This window comes from Sapajus apella, unplaced genomic scaffold, assembly GCF_009761245.1.
Source record: "Sapajus apella isolate SASKATOON/1434 unplaced genomic scaffold, GSC_monkey_1.0 scaffold4, whole genome shotgun sequence".
NCBI lineage: Eukaryota > Metazoa > Chordata > Mammalia > Primates > Cebidae > Sapajus > Sapajus apella.
Window position 1 is genome coordinate 47,242,520 of NW_022436944.1, and position 21,405 is coordinate 47,263,924.

At 38.7% G+C, this 21,405-nt stretch overlaps 1 protein-coding gene across 8 annotated transcripts in view; it reads right to left on the minus strand.

Annotated features, from left to right (window-relative positions):
* The window catches only part of NEK10 (NIMA related kinase 10), a 249,261-nt gene that overhangs the window by 211,940 nt on the left and 15,916 nt on the right, over positions 1-21,405 (minus strand). For 5 of the 8 annotated variants that reach the window (XM_032268066.1, XM_032268089.1, XM_032268083.1 and 2 more), the window contains exons 2-5: positions 21,038-21,148; positions 20,690-20,750; positions 14,263-14,393; positions 12,444-12,542 (exon numbers count right to left, since the gene is read on the minus strand). In XM_032268066.1, the coding sequence (XP_032123957.1) occupies positions 12,444-12,542; positions 14,263-14,393; positions 20,690-20,750; positions 21,038-21,111 (365 nt within the window). In that variant the 5' untranslated portion in view covers positions 21,112-21,148. The other 3 variants (XM_032268108.1, XM_032268116.1, XM_032268125.1) reach the window with 3 other exon arrangements.

A 21,405-nucleotide genomic window follows, 5' to 3' on the forward strand; every position in this document is an offset into this window, starting at 1 on the left:
GCCTCCCAAAGTGCTGGGATTACAGGCATGAGCCACCACGCCTGGCCTTGAAGCTTTGTCTCTGGGGAAGTTCTCAACTATCTGGCGGACTTTACCAAGCTGACCAGACTTCTTTTTTCTTAGGCAATAAAGAAAATTCAAAGGCCTCTACTGGCCTCTATACTGGCTGAAGAGATAAATTCATAGAAAAGGCATCTTTTCATTAGCTTCATCTATTTCAAGAATTTATTCATAACACTGAAGAGATTCCCCCTGCATCCTAACTTCTGGTCCTCTCATCTCACCTCCCTCTGTGACGGGGTCTGGATAGTCAGTACTGAGGACCAGGTAAAGACTGAAAGGAAAAGAGTAACTTGTTTCATGATCTAGGCCTGGAGTGGACATGGATAACAAATTCTTTGATAGCTAAACAAATAACCATATTACTCCTCTTGGTTATAAGTATCTGTGATGTTCTCAGAATACTTTTTACGATAATTTCTAATAACATTGTGATGTTTTCTCCTAATTCAAGAAGTTTTCTCTTACACATAGTGCAAGCATACTTCTCATCTAGACTCCTTACAGACTCATTTCCAAAATTCTTCAAATTGGTAGCAGATATGTCAGGAAACTGGTGTATAAAACAATAAGGATACTAATTCATTCTTTTTAGAAAAGTAAATTAATTTTTTGAGAAATAAGGTCATACTAAATGGTTTCTTCCAACTCATTCCAACTACAATGAGCCACTGGGACAAGCTTACCTCTAGTTACAGGCAAGGGAAGAGGTATATCCTGGTCATTCTAGAACAATAGTACCAGAACGAGGCCAGTTAAGTAAACCCACTTCAGAATAACACCAAATGTTGTATTAAAGAGCAGAAGGAAAGATTGAAACATCATCTTAAAACATAAATTATGAAACCAAGATGTATTATATTTTACATTTAATAACATTTAAGTTATACTGCGACATTGTCCTGGTAAATAGAATAAAGTAAGAATGAATTCTGCTGACATTTCTGGCATACTTTTTCTGAAAAAATAATCATATAACATGATCCAACATTTGTTCTTTAATTTTTGATTTTGCAAGAAAACGAGGTTCATTTTTATGAATATATTTTTTCCCAAAGTCCTCCCCTATTCTTTGTTTCTCAAAACATACCCTCATCATCTTCCTTGCTAACACTCTCTTCTTTAATTGTCAGGTGGCCTGTTTCTGCCTGAGCCTGATGCGTCATATTCTACCAGCTCAGCTTCATCACTTTCAATAATTTCATAAAATTCTACATCTTTAGCCAGATTTGCAAGTCTGTTTCACAAATCAATAATATAATGCCTCATAATATGGAATCTTCACACCAGCAAGGAATGGACTGACAAAGAGGAATCCCAAAGAAGCAGCTTTACACAAGACATATCTGAATGGAGGTCAATTTTATAAGAGGTCAATTAATTAGAGAATATGATAATGTTTTTATAACTTTTACTTCCCGTCACAGTTCATAACAACCTGGTCTTGGATACCAAGCACTCTTTGTGCTTTCCTGTTCAAGCAGATGAGATGGAAATGGAATCAAACACTACTACAGACAAATGATGTCATGACAGAAAAGAAAAAAGATTGTAATTAAAAAAAAGAAAAAAAAAAAAGATTGGAAGACCAAAATTTGTTTCCATATCCTGCCACACATTGAGATTAGTTACCGGGAGTAACAGTTCAAGAGACCTGACTAGGGGCATTTTGTACTTGCTTTCTCCACTAAGAAGAAACAAAATAGTGAGTAGATAATTATGCCTCAAACAGGTCACCCAAAAGAGAATACTGCAATTCAATAGACAAGTGGTAGGCAATACCTAAAGTAAAGAAGGAGAAGGAAGTGAGGCAGCCTGCTCAGCCAAGATGAGCTGGGATTCAAGAGAGACTACAATACAGGGAAAGGGTGAGTGAGAGACCCTCAGTGGTTCACATTATCACCATGGACTCCTGTAATCCTAGCCATGGGAGAGCCCCTTGACCCAGAGCCGTGCACAGTGGCTCAAGCCTGTAACCCCAGCACTTTGGGAGGCCGAGGCAGGTGGATTACTTGAGGTCAGGAGATTGAGACCAATCTGGCCAACATGGTAAAAACCTGTCTTTCCTAAAAATATAAAAATTAGGTGGGTATGGTGGCGGGCACCTGTAATCCTAGCTACTCACAAGGCTGAGGCAGGAGAATCACTCAAACCTCGGAGGTGGAGGTTGCAGTGAGATGAGATCGCACCATTGCACTCCAGCCTAGTCAACAAGAGCCAAACTCCGTCTTAAAAAAAAAAAAAGAACATTGTCTTCAATAGACTCGCAGCCTAGCAGCACTGGAGCTGAGGTGCAAGAGAAGCATGAGCTGTTGCCTGCAGGGCTTAGGCACAAGCAACCGTGGGCTACCACACCCAGATAGGAGGCATGATCAAGACACAGGCTGCCACCAGGGCTGACCAAGGCGCCATTCTAGAGTCCCAACCCCAAGAGAAGGTACACTATCCTGGAGGCCAGCAGTGCTGGGACAGAGGTGCAAGAGAAGAGCTGGCTGTTTGCCCTGGGGCTTAGGGACAAGCAATCATGGGCTACCATACCTGGGACTGAGGCAGAAGTGGGACACATGCTTACCATCTGCTGGCCTAGGCTGCCATCACTAAAAACACATCACCTCCCACCACCACCACCCAGTGGCATTCTGCCAGTGGCCTAGAGGTTTCCCTGTTCCTGCCTACCATGGCCAACACCTGTAAACATAACTGTGGGTCCCTGAGGACCAGCCTGCCTAGCCCAGCTTCACCCTCCCCTCCATACAAAAGCATATAGTCCAGGGACCAGGGGATTTCCCAACCCAGTGTACCACCATTGGCACCTAAACTCTCCTCCCAAGGGCCTGAAGTAGAGCCCACCCACCAAGCCACTATAGCCATAGCTAGCACCTGTGAGCATGTGCTGCCTACAGGCCTGGAAACCAGTCTGCCCAGCCCATTGCAGCCACCACCAACACCAGCATGCACCACTTGGGACCCAGAGGGTAATCCTACAACTGCCACTATCATCACTCATCCCACACCAGCTGCCCAAGGGCGTGAGAACCCTTCTACCTGTCCAGCCCATGGTTGCCACTACTGCATCCAAGTAAGCCACCTGGAGTCCCAAGAAGAAACCCACCTGGACCTGCTAACACTGGTGCAAGAGTATGCCATCCAGGTCCCCAGGATAGGCATGCTATCCCACTGCTTCCTCACCTGAAGACTAAAGACTAGCATACCTGGTGTCCCAGTCTCCAGCAAAACTACACCACAGCCTCCAGGAATAACTACACACTAAGCCACTGAGGAAATCTCAGATACCACAGACACTGTTTATAGAGAAAGAAATCATACAGATACTGTGCAACTGTACTCACCCAAAATCAAAGCCAAAGTACCCTACCCAACCAACATTATAGATTCATGCTCAGGAGAAAGTCCTCCCATATGAAAGCCAATTTTAAAAATTAGATGCGCAGATATCAATGTAAGGACACAGGAAACATGAAAAAACAAGGAAATACGATACCTCCAAAGGAGAGCAATGATTATTCAACAATAGATCCTAATCAAAAATAAATTCACAAAATCATGCAAAAAGAATTCAAGTTATTGTTTCAAAATAAGTTCAGTGAGATACAAGAAAAGTCCAAAAAATATATAAATAAATCAGAAAAACAATTGAGGATACAAATTAGAAATTTACCAAAAAGAACCAAAGAGAAATTCTTAAACTAAAGAATTCATTGAATAAATACAAAATATATTCAAAAGCCTCAAAAACAGACTAGATCAATGAAAAATGTTAATGATAAAGGGATAAATCTAGCAAGAGGAAATAATAATGCTAAATATTTGTGCAACTAACACTGTAGCACCCAAATTCATAAAGCAAATATTACTAGATAAAAAGAGAGAGATAGACTCATATAATAATAGTGAGAGACTTTAACACGCCCACTCTCAACAGTAAACAGAGGTTCTAGACAGAAAATCAACAAACAAACATTGGATTTAAACTGGACATTAGGCCAAACGAACATAACAGATGTTAACAGAACATTTTATCCAAGAACTTAGCAACTGCAGAATACAGTTCTTCTCCTCAGTATATAGACCAGTCTCCAGAATAGACCATGTTAGGCTACAAAATAAGTCTCAACACATTTTTTAAAAGTGAAATCATATTAAGTATCTTCTCAGAGCAGAATGAAATAAAACTAAAAATCAATAACAAGAGGAACTTTGGAAACTACACAAATACATGGAAATTAAACATTTGCTCCTGAATGACCACTGGGTCAATAAAGAAATTAAAATGTAAATCGAAAAATTTATTGAAACGAATGAAAGTGGAAACACAACATACCCAAACCTATAGGACACAGCAAATGCTGTACTAAGAAGGAAGTTTAGGCTGGGGGCGGTGGCTCACACCTGTAATCCCAGCACTTTAGGAGGCTGAGGCAGGCAGATTACCAGAGGTCAGGAGTTCAAGACCAGCCTGGCCAACATGGTGAAACCCCATCTCTACTAAAAATACAAAAATTAGCTGGGCATAGTGGTGCGCGCCTGTTATCCCAGCTACTCAGGCCAAGGCATGAGAACCACTTGAACCCAGGAGTTGGAGGTTGCAGTGAGCTGAGATCATGCCACTGCGCTCCAGCCTGGCAAAAGAGTGAGACTCTGTCTTAAAAAAAGAAGAAGAAGAAGAAGAAGAAAGTTTATAGCAATAAAATGCTTACATCAAAAAAGTAGATTTTTAAACAATCTAACAATGCACCTCAAGAAACTAGCAAAGCAAGAACAAACCAAACCCCAAATTAGCAGAAGGAAAGAAATAAAAAAGATCAGAGCAGAATTAAACAAATTAGAGACTAAAAAACAATACTTAAAGCATCAATGAAACAAAAAGTTGGTTCTTCAAAACGATAAACAAGATTGTTGAACCACTAGTTAGACTAACAAAGAGAGAAAGACCCAAATCAAAATCAGAAACGAAAAAGGAGACAATATAACTGACAACACAAAAATATAAAAGATCATCAGAGATCATCATGAACAATTACATGCTAACAAACTGAAAAACCTAGAGGAAGTGGATAAATTCCTGGAAACCACAACTTTCCAAGGTAGAAGCAAGAAGAAATTAAAAAAAAAAAAAAAAAAAAAAGACCAGTACTGAGTACCAAGATTAAATAAGTAATAAAAGGTTTCCCAAAAGTGAAAAGCTGAGAACTGGTGGATTCACTGCTGAATTCTACCAAACATATAAAGAAGCACTGATATCGATCATCCTAAAACTGTTCCAAAAAATTGAAGAGAAGGGAATTATCTCTAACTCACTGTATGAGGCCAGCATTACCCTAACAACAAAATGAGACAAGGACAGAGCAAAAAAAATGAAAACTACAGAACAGTATCCCTAATGAACATAGATGTAAAAATCCTCCACAAAGTACTAGCAAACCAAATTCAACAGCATATCAGAAAGATAATACACTACAATCAAGTGGGATTTATACCAGGGAAACAAGGTGGCTTAGCACGCACAAGTCAATAAATGTGATACATCACATCAACGGAATGAAAGATAAACAACTTATAATCATCTCAATAGATGCAGAAAAGCATTTGATAAAATTCAATATCCAATTAAAAACTGTCAACAAACTAGGCATAGAAGGAGCATACCCCAACATAATAGAGGCCATACATCACATTATCAACTTCAGCTAACATCATACTGAAGGTTTTTCCTCGAAGAACTGGAACATGATAAGGATGTCTACTTTCACCACTCAAATTCAACATAGTGCTGGAAGTCCTAGCCAGAACAATAAGTCAAGACAAAAAAAGATAAAAGGCATCCAAACTGGGGAAAAAAAAAAAAAGATGTACCACTTTGCAGATGACAGGATCTTATATTTAGAAAAACCAAAGACTCAGGTGTGACAAATTCAGTAAAGTTGCAGGAAACAAAATCAACATACAAAAAAATCGGTAGCATTTTTAAACAGCAACAGTGAAATAGCTAAAAAAAAAATCAAGAAGACAATCCCATTTTCAATAGCTACCAAAAAAAATAAACTGCCTAGAAAAATGTGACCAAAGAGATAAAAAGATCTCTACAAGGAAAACTGCAAAACACTGATGAAAGAAACTAAGGAGGATACAAACAAAGGAAAGATATTTCATGCTCATGGATCAGAATTAATGTCATTAAAATGACCATGCTACCCAAAGCAATATACGGATTCAATGCAGTCCCTATCAAAAAACCAATGTGTTTTTTCACAGAAATAGAAAATCCTAACATTCATATGAAACAAAAAAAGAACCAGAAGAGCCAAAGCAAACCTGAGCAAAAGAACAAAGCAGGAGCCATCACACTACCTGATTTCAAAATATATTACAAGCCCATAGTAACCAAAACAGCATGGTATTGGTACAAAACCAAACATATAGACCAATAGAACAGAATAGAGAACTCCAAAACAAATCCGCATATTTACAGCCAACTGATGTTTGACAAAGGCACCAAGAACATTCACCGTGAAAAGGATGCCCTCTTCAATAGATGGTGCTGAAGAAATTGTATACCAGTATGCAGAATAATGAAACTGGACCCCTATCTCTCTCTCACCATATATAAAAATCAAAACAAGATGGATTAAAGACTTAAACATTAAGACCCAAAACTATGAAACTATTAGATGAAAACATAAAGAAAACACTCGTATGAAACATAGGAAGGCACTTTAGGACGTTGGTCTAGGCAAAGATTTTACAGCTAAGACCTCAAAAGCACAGACATTAAAACAAAAATAGACAAATGGAACTATATTAAACTAAAAACTTCTGCACAGCAAAGGAAACAATCAAGAGAGTGAAGAGATAACCTGTTAAACTGGAGAAAATATTTGAAAACTATTCATCAACAAGTGATTAATGTCTAAAATATACAAGGAACTCAAACAATTCAATAGCAAAAAATAAACAAATAATCCCATTAAAATGTAGGCAAAGTTGCTTGTTCACTCTGATGATAGTTTCTTTTGCTGTGCAGAAGCTCTTTAATTTAATTAGATCCCGTTTGTCAATTTTGGCTTTTGTTGCAATTGCTTTTGGTGTTTTAGTCAGGAAGTCTTTGCCTATGCCTATAATGGGAGAAAATATTTGCAATCTACCCATCTGACAAAGGTCTAATATCCAGAATCTACAAGAAACTTAAACAAATTTACAAGAAAAAAACAACCCTATCAAAAAGTGGGTGAAGTATATGAACAGACACTTCTCCAAAAAAAGACATTTATGCAGCCAACAAACATATAAAAAGGAGCTCATCATCACTGGTCATTAGAGAAATTCAAATCAAAACCACAATGAGGGCTGGGCACAGTGGCTCATGCCTGTAATCCCAGCACTCTGGGAGGCTGAGGCAGGCAAATCACGGGGTCAGGAGTTCGAGACCAGCTTGCCCAATAAGGTGAAACCCCATCACTACTAAAAATACAAAAATTAGCCAGGCATGGTGGTGCATGCCTGTAGTCTCAGCTACTTGGGAGGCTGAGGCAGAAGAATTGCTTGAACCCAGGAGGTGAAGGTTGTAGTGAGCTGAGATAGTGCCACTGCACTCCAGCCTGGGTGACAAAGTGAGACTCCATCTCGAAAAAAAAAAAAAAAAACACCCCACAATGAGATGCCATCTCACGCCAGTTCAGAATGGCAATTATTATTATTATTATTATTATTTTTTTTTTTTGAGACGGAGTTTCGCTCCTGTTACCCAGGCTGGAGTACAATGGCGCGATCTCGGCTCACCGCAACCTCCGCCTCCCGGGTTCAGGCAATTCTCCTGCCCCAGCCTCCTGAATCGCTGGGATTACAGGCAAGCGCCACCATGCCCAGCTGGTTTTTTGTATTTTTAGTAGAGACGGGGTTTCACCATGTTGACCAGGTTGGTCTCGATCTCTTGACCTCGTGATCCACCCGCCTCGGCCTCCCAAAGTGCTGGGATTACAGGCGTGAGCCACCGCGCCCGGCCTAATGGCAATTATTAAAACGTCAGAAAACAACAGATGCTGGAGAGGCTGTAGAGAAATAAGAACACCATTACACTGTTGGTGGGAATGTAAATTAGGTCAACCACTGTGTAAGACAGTGTGGCAATTCCTCAAGGATCTAGAACCAGAAATACCATTTGACCCAGCAACCCCATTAATGGGTATATACCTAAAGGATTATAAATCATTCTACCATAAAGACACATACATACATGTGTTTATTGCAGCACTATTTACAATAGCAAAGACTTGGAACCAACCCAAATGGTTATCAATGATAGACTGGATAAAGAAGGTATGGCACATATTCACCATGGAATACTATGAAGCCATAAAAAAGAATAAGTTCATGTCCTTTGCAGGGACGTGGATGAAGCTGGAAACCATCATTCTCAGCAAACGAACACAGGAACAGAAAAGCAAACACTATATGTTCTCACTCATACGTGGGAGTTGATCAATGTGAACACATGGACACAGGGAGGGGAACATCACACAATGGGGCCTGTCGCGGGGTGGGTGGCAAGCGGAGGGAGAGCATTAGGACAAATACCTAATACATGTGGGACTTAAAACCTAGATGATGAATTGATAGGTGCAGCAAACCCCCATGGCACATGTATACTTATGTAATAAACCTGTACGTTCTGCACATGTATACCAGAACTAAAATAAAATAAGTGGGCAAAGGGCATGCATTGACAATTCTCAAAACAAGACATACAAATAGCCAACAAGTACATGAAAAAAAAGCTCAACATCACTAATTATCAGACAAATACAAATCAAAACTACAATGAGATATCATCTTTCCCCAGTTAGAACAGCTATGATTAAAAGACAAAAAAACTAACAGATGCTGATGAGGATGTGGAGAACAGGGAACTCATACACTGTTGGTGGGAATACAAATTAGTACAACCACTGTGGAAAACATTATGATGATTTCTCAAAAAAATAGAAATAGAACCATATGATCCAGCAATTCTGCTACTGGGTATCTATCCAAAGAAAAAGAAATCAGTATAGCAAAGGGATACTTGTACTCACATGTTTATTGTGGCACTGTTCACAATAGCAAAGATATGGAATCAACCTTAGTGTCCACCAATAAACAAGTGAATTTTTAAAATGTAGTATACATACAAAATGAAACATTATTTGGCCATAAAAAAGAAAAAAAAAATCACATTATTTGTGGCAACATGGATGAAACTGGAGGACATCATGTTATGTGAAACAACCCAGACATAGAAAGACAAATATTGTATGGTCTCACTCATATATGGAAGCTAAAAAAGTCAGTCTAAAGATAGAGAGTAGAGTAATAGATACTATAGTCCTTGAAGGGTGGGTGAATACAAGGCTGGATTAAAGAGAGGTAGGTTAATGGGTACAAATGTATTGTTAGATGAAAGGTATGAGTACCATCATTTGACGGCAGAGTCAAGTGACTATATTTAACAATGATGTACTGTCGATTTCAAAGTAGCTAGAAGAGAGTTCCCAAAACATAGAAATGAGAAATCCTCAAAGTGATGGACACCTCAAATACCCTGACTCGATCATTACACATTCTATGTATGTAACAAAATACCACATAAATATGTAAAATATTATACAGTAGAATATTATAAATAAATACTATTATAATTTTTTTTAAGATTAGTTACCATTGTATAACTAGGAATAACCTAAGTTCAGGGATGATACGTTCCCTTGTCCTTTGGGATTTACTGTGAGGTATTTGCAGTGTTACCTTATCTGACTCTGGATTAACAAGTCTTTTCCAGTTTCAGATGCCATCTGGCGATTTCATTCTGAGAATGGGATAGTAATCACAAATCAATCTTAGGAAAAGAACACAGAAAGGCGGTGTGCACAGGCGTGATTTAGGGAAAGGCTGCAAGTGGGGAGTGTAACATAGAGGAGGAACATTACCACCAATTGGGTAGAAATTGAGAAATGAGTTGAAAGGGGTCACACTTCACAAATGAGATTAAATTCCCAATAAGTCATATTTTCAGGGCAAAATTGAGTAGCGTAACACATTGAATGTACCTGTCTTATCTACAACCATAATTGGACCAAGGACCCAAATTCCCACCTGCCTCCGACCCTACAATCTCATTCAGCCTTTAATTGTGTTAATACAAATTGTGTATATTTAGTACATTTTCCCTTATTGGGTAACTGTCTTGCTGATCAGGGTAGAATTTGAGTCATCAGGGAGAAAAGGACCACACAATTTCTTTTATTTTCACCCTCTCATTCTTCTTCACCACTTACTTCCTCCCTTCCTTACACATAGTAGATGCTTACCAGTTTGTTTATCAAATTGAGTCTAAGCCTTCAACCCAATACTAAATCTGATTTTTTCAAAGAAAGGGGATAACAAGCCATATCGGAAAATGTCCTGAGGTGTAATTCTTCTATATGTCTAAAGTTAAAGGGGAAGAAAAAAAAGAGGGGTGATCCTGGCTATTTCAGCAAGGTTATATGGGGTAAGGCACAATGGAAGATCTTTATATTTAAGCCATCTTTTACCCAATGCTTTTAGAATAGAACTGAACATAACAATCTGTCAGCAGCCACAGGATGACATAAAAGGATGCCCTTGACGTTCAACATTCCTAAATTCCATCTCGTACTATGAAAGCAAAGAGATCCACAATAATCTCTTCCTGGTTTGAAAACTTCCAGGGACTGCTCATGTTACAAGCCAGTAACTTCATCCAACCTAAGATGCTCCTTTAATCACTAAGAATTTTTAAAGGCCAAAAAAAGATCTCTAGATCTTTAGAATTGTTACGATCTTTTTCAACTGGTTGATGTCAACCAGTGCTCAGTTATTTTCCCTAACTATTTCTGCATCTAGTGTCTTCCCCCAAATATTGACCCAACAAATAGTCTACTGGGCATCCCTTGAAGAGTCCATGTGAGCTGGCTTAAAAAATAATAATAAAGAACTTTATTTCCTAAACCATTTCATACATAATGATACTGCTATTACCATTGTTCTACTCCGTTCACACTAAGCAGAAAATAGTGGAAATAGATATATAATTTCAGGTTCTTTGCAGTGTTCATTAATCTTTGAACAATCTTTGAGTATGTAATCAAAAACAGAACAGTGATCCAATTACATAACCTTGGTAAAGATTTTAGGCTTCTTGTATCATCTGAGCCAGTCTAATAATCCTCTGCTTAAATTAAGTACAAAGGCATGACAAATACAGTCTCAATTCTGTATTGTTTTAAACGAAACTTATGTATTGGACAGTCATTTAAGCCCAATGCTTAAATACATAATACTAAATGACCCCATCCAAATGACGGAGACATGAGGCCATCACTTAAGCAGGTACTGAGTAGCTGAGTTGTCATGGAAGACCCATCAGAATGCTGTTCAACTTAAAATCGGCTATTACACTCAGCCAAGTCAGAGTTTTATTTTGATCAAGGCATTTAATTATTAATACTCCTATTTTTATTTTTCACAAAAGAATAATGTTTTCCCATTTTCACTGGGATGGAGTTCACATATCTCAATCACGTCACAAAGTGGGAAAGATTTAAGGTTCTTTATAGGCATTTTTTCAGCTGATGCATGTGGGAAAAGAGTGTGGGCCTCCCAAAAGAGCAAAAGATGGGGCCCTATCATGACAGAATGTTGGGAGCCTCCTTCGCATCTGGCAGCAGCATACCCAGCTCTTCCATGAAGCAGCTCAGAACAGACAGAAAATTCAGTCCTGACTGTAATCCAGCACCAGTCAATGGCTCACTGAAAAACCCTCATGTTTGTGAGAGAGAATCTGAAGGACTTAATTAGTCCTTCCTCTACAGTCCCAACACTGCACCTGTGTTAAGAAGGCAAAGGAAGGAACGTTCGATTTGGTCTTGAGAAGAAACATCTTTATGAGGATGTGGCTGGATGTTACACACTCATCCTTTCTTTCCTCAAGGTCAAGGCTAGCGTAGTCCATTTAGTCAGTCACAAATCACTGCAAAAATGCACCATGAGAATGTTGTCCACAGCGTTGGCCAATGTCTCTTTCATAAGGTCCCACACAATAAACTCTTCAAGTATCCAAACTCAGAGAAAATAAACAAAACATGGTAACTTGAGTGTTTCCCATTTTTCCTTACCTGTCATGAAATTCAGCTAAATTCAGTATCTAATCAGTGCTTTTAAGATCATCTGTAATGCCTACTCATTTGCCTCCTTCTTTCCTTTAATGACATGTTCAATCCTGTAAGATGTTTCAAATCATGTTCTAGAGACATGATAGACGGTATATGCCACTCTTGAGTAAAAGTCTGTTTCCCAGGGAACAACCTTACCTGCATATGAGTCTATTTTTCACCAAGGCGGTAAAGATCTCTTGAAATAGCTTATGCTGGGGATGTTTGCTGAAATTTCTCTCATTCTTGTAGTTTATACTGAGACAAAACAAACAGAAAAGGATTTTGTAATAAAGATCAGGCTGTCTCAAAGTTGCCAGTGCAGACAAAGATCATCTATATTCAGATAATTTTTTTTATTATTACTAACCACTATACTAATGAGGATTCAGACAAATATTGAAGGAGGCTTACGTTTGACATGTTGCTAAAAACAGCTGTCAGCTGTTAAAATAGGAACTAAAAATTAAATTATAAAGTTAAAAATAAACTATTGTCAAGCATATGTATTTCCTTTTACCATACTCATTAAATTATTCCCTAAAAACACTTAACAGCTAAAGTTGCTTAGAGGGAAGAAAGGGGTAAATGGAAAAAAATAATGATTGGGGCACATTATTTAGACAGCTGTGTAACAGGAAGAGAAGAATTCCCTCTCTTCACTTTTCCACTTACCCTCCACCCCACTGGCTGGTCTAGGTACCAACACCAGTGGTCATCATATATAATTCCTTCTAGATAAGGGGAGTTGATTAAACACAGTTTATACTCCTTCAGCCATGTTGACTATCACTGTTGATTGTTTACATGGTTTTTGTGTGTGCATTTAACAAAATTCTGAGATATTGCAGCTTCAGTTTCTTTTTGCTGATATTACAGCCCACCAAAGAGGTTAAAAATGCCTCCCTAACATTCCCTTTTAAAATTGGAAAAGGATAAGAGATAATGAACAAAGGGGTCACATTGCTACTGAATACATGATATATTTTTACACATAGTTAAATAAAACTAACGTTAAGATCTAGGACAAATAAACTGGAATTCCATGAACATACAACCTCAAAGGAAAGGTGTATAACCTTATGTTGCCATGTGTAATATTCTGCCTTCCTAGTCTTTCAGATGCCATTAGACAGCATGTCCCCATCCTAGTCACCCGAGGGCTGTAACAGTTCCTTTAATCCATGGGCACTGGTACTCACTATAGGACAATTTTTTAAGTATTTAAGTGTTCCTCACTAAAAAAATATTTTTAAAATATGAACCCAGGAAATGTCATGTAACTTTCCTGTACTATTAAATTCATTGTCTTAAGATGACAGGGAAACAAAAATCAAATCTAGGCCAAATAAACAAATGATCCTTCTAGAATGTTCTCATTGATATTTCACGCCACTCATTATTTACATGGCACTTAGTGCCAAATGACCCAAGCACATTGTAAAACTGAGAGAACCAGCTCCCGAGAGGGGAGTGACCCACAAGAATGTGCAGCTTTGCAGAGGTCTACGTGGCAGCAGAGATGAACATTACCTGTACTCTCAGTGTCAGAGGTGTGCTGCAACCCCTTCAACTGAAAACCTCAGTTGTTTTGACAAACACATACTTTAACCACCACATCTTGTCACAGCAACGGCTCCTTTTATGCCGTCTCATTACTGGCAAGATCTAGACAGACAAAGACTGGGATCAGCCTTACCAGGTCAATAATCTGGAACCACTTCCTCATTGAGTAAATGCCAAATGCATGTCAGCACAGTGTTCTAAATCTCCCAGGTCAGTTCCATCTGTACCCATTAAGCCTGCTATTTACATATTATTTCTGGGAATGGTTTAAGCACTAACAATATTAAATTAAGAATTTCTATGGTAAATATTGAAGCAGATTTTAAATTTCAGCTCCTAGGATAAACTTAAATAAAACTGCGAGCTAAGTAGAATAAGTAGCTGAAGATGAAGGGGATGCTGGATTTCTTACCTAAAATTTTCAAGCTCAACAGCTTCTGTGGACTCATGCCAAGGACCTCGAGCTCTGTGTCCACCCGCCCTGATGGTGAGCTCAGACTTCGTCATGCTATTTTGGGCACTATCGAAGTTAATGGCTGGAAGCTACAGAAATAGAAGCATAGAGTACATGAGGATAACAATGCAGCACAGGATAAAGAACGTAACAAAATAGGGGAGGATGATGAGAATGAGTGTTTTTCTAGGCCAATAATTAAGATTACAACTCTGTCAAATGTAAGGGTTTTCCAAGGTTCAAATCAAATATCTTTGACTTAAACATTGACCTTACACTGTATTATTTTTCTTCATAGTCTGTAATACCACTTGTATCTGACAGGTATTTATGTACTTTTAGTCTCCCTTCATTATCATGTCACCTCAACACAAACAGGAACTTGCCTGTTTTTGTTCAATGGCATTACCCCAACACCTAAAACAGATATAGGTCTGGGGTGACACCTGGGCATCAGGAGGTTTTGAAGTTTCTCATGTGATTCAAATGTGCAAGCTGACTAGAGAGCACCCGGATCCTGGTGGAACACCCTAATATAGAGCAGAGTGCCCAAACTGAGAATGCATCATCATGCGTTCATTCATTCTTCATTATTTACCAGGTGTGCACACTACTTTCCAGGTGTTAGGGATATATCAATCAAGAAGATTCTATCACTTCTAATCAGTCTGAACATCCTGATAACTCAATCATATTTGTAAAAGACATTAAAATAATCAAATTCACCGTAAGAAAAAAATTAACTACAGCCATTTGACTATACTTCCACTTGCAATTATAAATTGTCAGATTATCATTATCACATAGTTCACTTACCAATATTTGTCTATAATTGGGATAACCCTGAGATTCGTTTCTGATACTACAATAAAGTTGAGCATGGTATAAACAAATATCCTATTTTTTCCAAAGTGCAAATGAAAGATGTTCTATAATTAGCTAAATTATTAAGATGAGGTAAGCAGAGTATAACAAAAAGATCATTTTTCAGTAAATCATTCCATTCTACATATTACCAAACAAAGTTATAATACGTTGCACTTGTCTTATTTCATTGAAGTATTTAATGTAAATCAGTATAAAGACATCATTTCCTTATTAAAAGAGACTATGCCTCACTTCTTATAAGGTCGTCAGCTTACAGAAAAATGGATGATAATAAACACATTGTTTAAGAGTTAACCAAAAAAACTGGAATCCTTTTTTATCATATGCCAGCCACAGTCAAATTTTCAAAATAGTAACAATAAATCTTCCATCCTATCTCAGTTCAGTCAGCCAATCTACAACAACCAAAAGACAATAAGCTGAGTGAGCAATGCTTAGTGGTTAAGAGAACAAATTCCTTTGTCAGATTTTATGCATTTAAATCTACAATTAACTAGCTGCATAACCTTAGAAAATTTACTCAATCTCTCTGTACATCGGCTTCTGTATCATTAAAATGGAAATAATAATAGTATATAACTCAAGAGTTATTATGAAAATGGTATGGATTACTATTTATAAAACACTGGCTATGTGCCAAGCAGACTTCTAATTGCTTTGTACATGCTCTTTTAATCCTCCTATTCCCATTATGCAGATGAATTTTGCTAAGTGAATAAAATTACCCATTAGGTGATTTCTGAATATGAACTGTTAACCCAAATGATATCTAACATGATGTAACAGCACAAGCAAATTGTCTTGTGTTATACCCAAAATATTATGATACATGGCAAAAAGAAGCAGGTTTTCCAGAACCAAGAGATTCCAAACCCCCTTGCCATTAGCACAACTCCCAGGAAAGTTTGCAAGAGACAAATAGGCCAGCACAGAGAAAGCAAGCCCAGGTAATTCCAAGGGAGGAGTGGAAAGCTGCTGCAGCCTGCAGCCGTTGACTTTGCAGGCAGAGCAGGCAGCCAGTATTGGAAATCACCTCCTGGAAAGTGGGTGGATAAGATGGATTTGGCATCGATAGGTGCAAAGACCAGAAACGGAATAGTAGTCACTTTGAAACAGGTAGCACTTCATATGAAAGAAATGTACGTTAGGAATCCAGTTCAAAACCTATAGGCTTGTCTCTTGGGTTCCCAATTTATCTGTCTTCTGTGTGTCTGATCTCTCCACACTTGGGCATCTGCAGCCTGTTACTCCTGATCCTGAGTCAGGGTGTGACTTAACCTCCTGGTAAGTACGTGCCTAAGCGTTCCTGGATAGAGCTGTTGACTCCTTCCCTGGTGGCAACACCATGCTCACCTCTCTTTCAAAACTTATCTCAGTCTAGTATAACGTAAGCTTACGCAACACTTACGCAACATCTTTTTTCCTTGAATTTAGCCACCCTGAGGGCAGCATCACATCTCACAATCTTTGTGTTCTTAGCACCTCTCACAGAGCTGGGCAGATCATACGTATTCAAATGTGAAGTTGTGGAATGAAGGCTCACTTTGTTCCCAGTCTCTTTGCCAAACTAATTCAACTGCTAAACCGCCTCCGAGTAAGTGCATTCATTAATTCAGTGTATTTGTTGCAGACATCTCACATACGAGACGTTGTGTGAGACACTGTATACATACATATATATATAAATACATATATATTAAGCAGAACAGTCATGGCCTCTGCCTTCAAGGAGTTTACAGTCCCATGGGTCATGGGAGGGGGCTGCAGTCAGTAAACAAGCATGAGAAACATGATGCAGAATTAGCCAACAGGGGTTTGTTGTGGTAGGAAGTAAAGGGGAGAGAGGGCGGGCCATGGACCAGATGTCGAGGATGTCGTGTCACTTCTGCTTACAAACTTCAGCATTCTCTGTTGCTTATGCAATCAGATCCAAAATTCATAGATAGGCCTTCAGACATTTCACAGTGACTTCCAGCTTTATTTATTGAATAGAATTGTCTAGTCAACCATTTTGTTTAAATGCTTGTCATTTGCCTTCCTTCAGATATCTCATTATTTTACCCACTTCACCTAGAATGCCCTCTGCATCAATTCCACTGATGGAAAACTAGACTATTTTTTAAGAACCACCTCTTTCCTCATCATTCAAGCTAAAATTGGCCTCCTATTCCTCAAAAGCTATATACTCCCCGCATGCACTATTCAACAGGATGCTGTCTTGTCCCATGGCATAATTATCTGTGCCTACCTCTGCTCTCCCCAAACACAAGAACCACCACCACGCCTTATGTTTTCTTTCTACAGCATCTATCAAAACCTCATTTATTTCAAGACACTTAATAAGCCCATAATAAATTAATGTTTTTCTTCCTCTTTTTTTTAAATTGCAAATAAATTCCTTAGCTTCCTATGGCTCTAAATGTGATGGAACAATCTGAATTCCAGGTCTAGGCAGGTTGCTTCAAGATCTGTGAATACCTCTGGTGACATTTCCAATGAGCTTTGTAGTTTCACTTTGTCTCAACAATCCTGGGGCAGTTCTTTTTCTTGAATTAATGGGTTTTCCTGGATTATAATTATTTTAACTCTGCTTATCTTGAAGGAGGCCTTTCTGCCTCTGTGTGTCTCTGTCTCGACATGCAGAGATACACAGAGTGTAGGTCAGGACTAAGAACAAAAGAAGAACACTGGAACACAATGGAACAATGCGGGAAGGAGCCTGGCTCTTTAGAGATTCGGAGGAAGGGTATTCAGTTCTCTGTACTCCCCACCTACACCTGCAAGGTAGATTTCCTCTGTAACCCATATTTGGCCAGCCTGGTTTATTTGCAAAAAACAGACTACAACTTGTGAGGGCAGAAAATGCAGCTGAGTGGGCCTTAATCACAGGTTTCACTTTTCAAATTGAGTACCGAAAATCTCGGAGCCAAATATGTTGCCCGTGTGTAAATTTTGTTGAGCATTTCCACTTCACCCCAACTCTATGTTGCTCCAACCGTTTTTCTCTTATTTTGGGCCCTGAATTTAATTTGTGACAACCCATCATACTTTCTCTCTATAAGCTCCTAATCACTTTTTCTGTAACAAGCAAAGTATAAATAAGTATAACTTGAGTTATTTTCTCCAATATCTTCCTTCCCCTATAAATGTCTCCACGTTATTTTACCAAAAGGAGAATAGGGTAACATTTCTTATTTCAAAATTACAAATACATGAAACTTATAAACACAATTAGGCATTAATTTTGTAAACTTCAGGATCTGCATTTAATTGACAGTATTTTTACCATTTTAGCACCATCTACTTTCTAAATAACTCACACATTACAAATACCCATTTTTGCACATGTGAAAGATTTTACAAAAATATATGCCATGTAAAGTTGTCCCACAACAATTTGCAAATTTGAAAAATGGTTAAAGGGGTAAAAAAAAAAAAAATCACTAAATTAATTATGTCTGCCAGGTGTTATCAAGCAAGTAGTGTGGAAAGGGGACCCAACAGATCTAGTTAGCATAAACTTCAAAGTTGGAAAATTAGAGCCAGAGAAACCACACTGGGTTTTTTGTTTGGTTGGTTGGTTTTTGGTTTTTGAGGGTTTTTTGCCCTGGCCAGGAAGTTATACATATTCCTGTGGTGACCCAGTTCTCAAGTCACAATTCAATTTAGCAAAAACTGGCCAAGAACTCATCAAATGTAGTGAACCAGAGGCAAATGTCAACGTTGCTGACATGAGGAAATACAGGATCTTGTCAGGAAATAAGACATGTAAACTAGTTTCCAAAGCACAGGAGAAAATAACGCTACAGCAGTAAAAGAAGGACTCTTGGGAAGACAGAGTTCACTTCTAGAATGGAAGATAGAGGAAGGTAGTATCAATAGAGTTGCGTCTTGGAAATGGGCGAGATTTTATAAGAAAGAAATTTAGGAGACAGAAATAGTAAAAGCAGAAAGTAGAAGTCTTTGATATGAAGGTTGCACCATAGGATGTACACTGGAAAAGAATGGGCACTACATTCAAAACTGCATGCTGAGCCATCCTGCTTGCCTCTTTAAGAAAGGACAGACTTAATTTCACACGTCATTTAAAACGTATCTCAGTAGTTAGAAGCATACACTGCAAAGATGGGGTGTCTGGGCTCACAACTAGCCTTCACCAATTAGGAAGCTGTATGATCTTGGGAAAGTCACTTAATTTCTTTGTGCCTGTTTCCTCATCTGTAAAAGTGGGAGTTATAATCATTAAGCAGGGTAATGCAGGTAAAGTGCAGGGCGCATAGAAAGTGTTTCCTGTATCATTATTTGACTTTTATGTGCCATCAAATCATTGTCCAGTATAAGCAGATAAAAATGCCATAGTTCTCTGGTAAATGCAGTTGCTATACCAAAAACCATCAGGGCTGGATTACCAAACACAAGAGCTGTTAAACAAATTCACGTAAGCAAGAACAATGTAGACTTTAGAGACAGACTACCAGGGTTCAGATCTCATCCCTGCCATTTACTAGTTAAGGTGCTAAATAAGTGTCTGCTATTTTCATTATTATTAGCATTGCTGTGTTGTTCCCCAAGCCCCCCTCAAAGTTGCTGGACTCTAATGTCATGACTTTCCAAAGTCTCACAGACGAAAAATCAAGATGAAAAGTTTGGAGATAAATTCAAACAGAAGTACCATTCTTTCTCTGTTTAATAAAAACATTAAAATGCGGCGGGGCACAGTGGCTCACACCTGTAATCCCAGCACTTTGCGAGGGAGAGGCGAGTGGATCACGAGGTCAAGAGATCGAGACCATCCTGACCAACATGGTGAAACCCCGTCTCTACTAAAAACTACAAAAATTAGCTGGGCGTGGTGGTGCGTGCCCGTAGTCCCAGCTACTCGGGAGGCCGAGGCAGGAGAATTGCTTGAACCCAGGAGGCAGAGATTGCAGCAAGCAGGGGTTGTGCCACTGCACTCCAGCCTGCCGCCTGGCGACAGAGTGAGACTCTGTCCCAAAAAAATAAAATAAAAACATTAAAATGCTACTATAAAAATAGCCAAAACTCACTCCTTGCCACTCTTTTTGGCGAGGTACATTGTGTAGCAAGCCTCAAGAGTGGTACTTAGCAAGGGAGCAGGAGTGGGAAGAGTGAAGGGGGAGGAGAAAAATGTGGTGGAAAGTGCTTTGGAAAAAACAATTTCCCTAAAGCTCAGAAAGCCAAATGTCAGCCATTCAGTAAAAGAGTACAGACCGAAGAGGAAAGGGTTTGCTAAGTAGGACACAGGGCGACAAGCATAGGCTAAAGCAGGGCCTGGCCTGAGAGGAGAAGAATGTGGATGCCAAGTCTTGGCAGAGCCTGAACCAGGTGTCAGAGAAATAGCCAGATGAAGAAAGAGCAAAGACGTGAATGAACAAAGAAAAGTAGACATATCATTCATAGAGATGTTAAATGGAGCTCTTTGGAAACATATGATTTTTTTTTACATTACCACTTGGACATTCTTTGAAACCACTACCTGTTGTTTGCTTGATTGGACGTTCAAAAGGCACCGAAGTCTTTTAAGATCTGAATAGTCCCTAGGAGAGAGAATAATACAATGTGAACCCACAGAAGGCTCCAGGTGAACAAGATCATGTTACCCACCGATGGCATTGCCACTCGGAGGCCTACTTTTATAAACCAAAATGTATACACACACTAAACGTTTTCTTTAGAATGCTAGATATGACCAGATGTTTCAGTTGAACAGTATAACTCTGAATAGTAGCTGTCGAGAGTCTTCTCTATTTCTGAAAAAGCCATTAAATCTGTTCAATAGCCACTGCCTGAGTTAATAATTAGTAAACACACAGTAGGGAGTTACCTGGTGGTGAGTTCTTGCTGTTTTTTATCAGTTGATTTTTCTGTGGTCTTCACCTTTTTGTCTTGATCAGGCATTGTAAAACATCAGTGCGCCTGAATTAACATCGCATTCCTTTCAAAGTAAACCAGAAGGAAAACTTTGGTTGGGTTCTGTACACCAAAACATTCTCGGTCAATACAGGCAAAATCCTCTTATAACATCTATTTAAACATGGAAAACCTAGATTTAGTTCTAATACAATAATAAAGGTGTTCATATGAATATCATTTACTATTTATCATTCAAAGGACATTGGGAACATTTAGGGTATGCTTTACCCTCATTCAAAAGGTAAGTATGGGTTCACCAATAGAAAAAGAACAATTTGT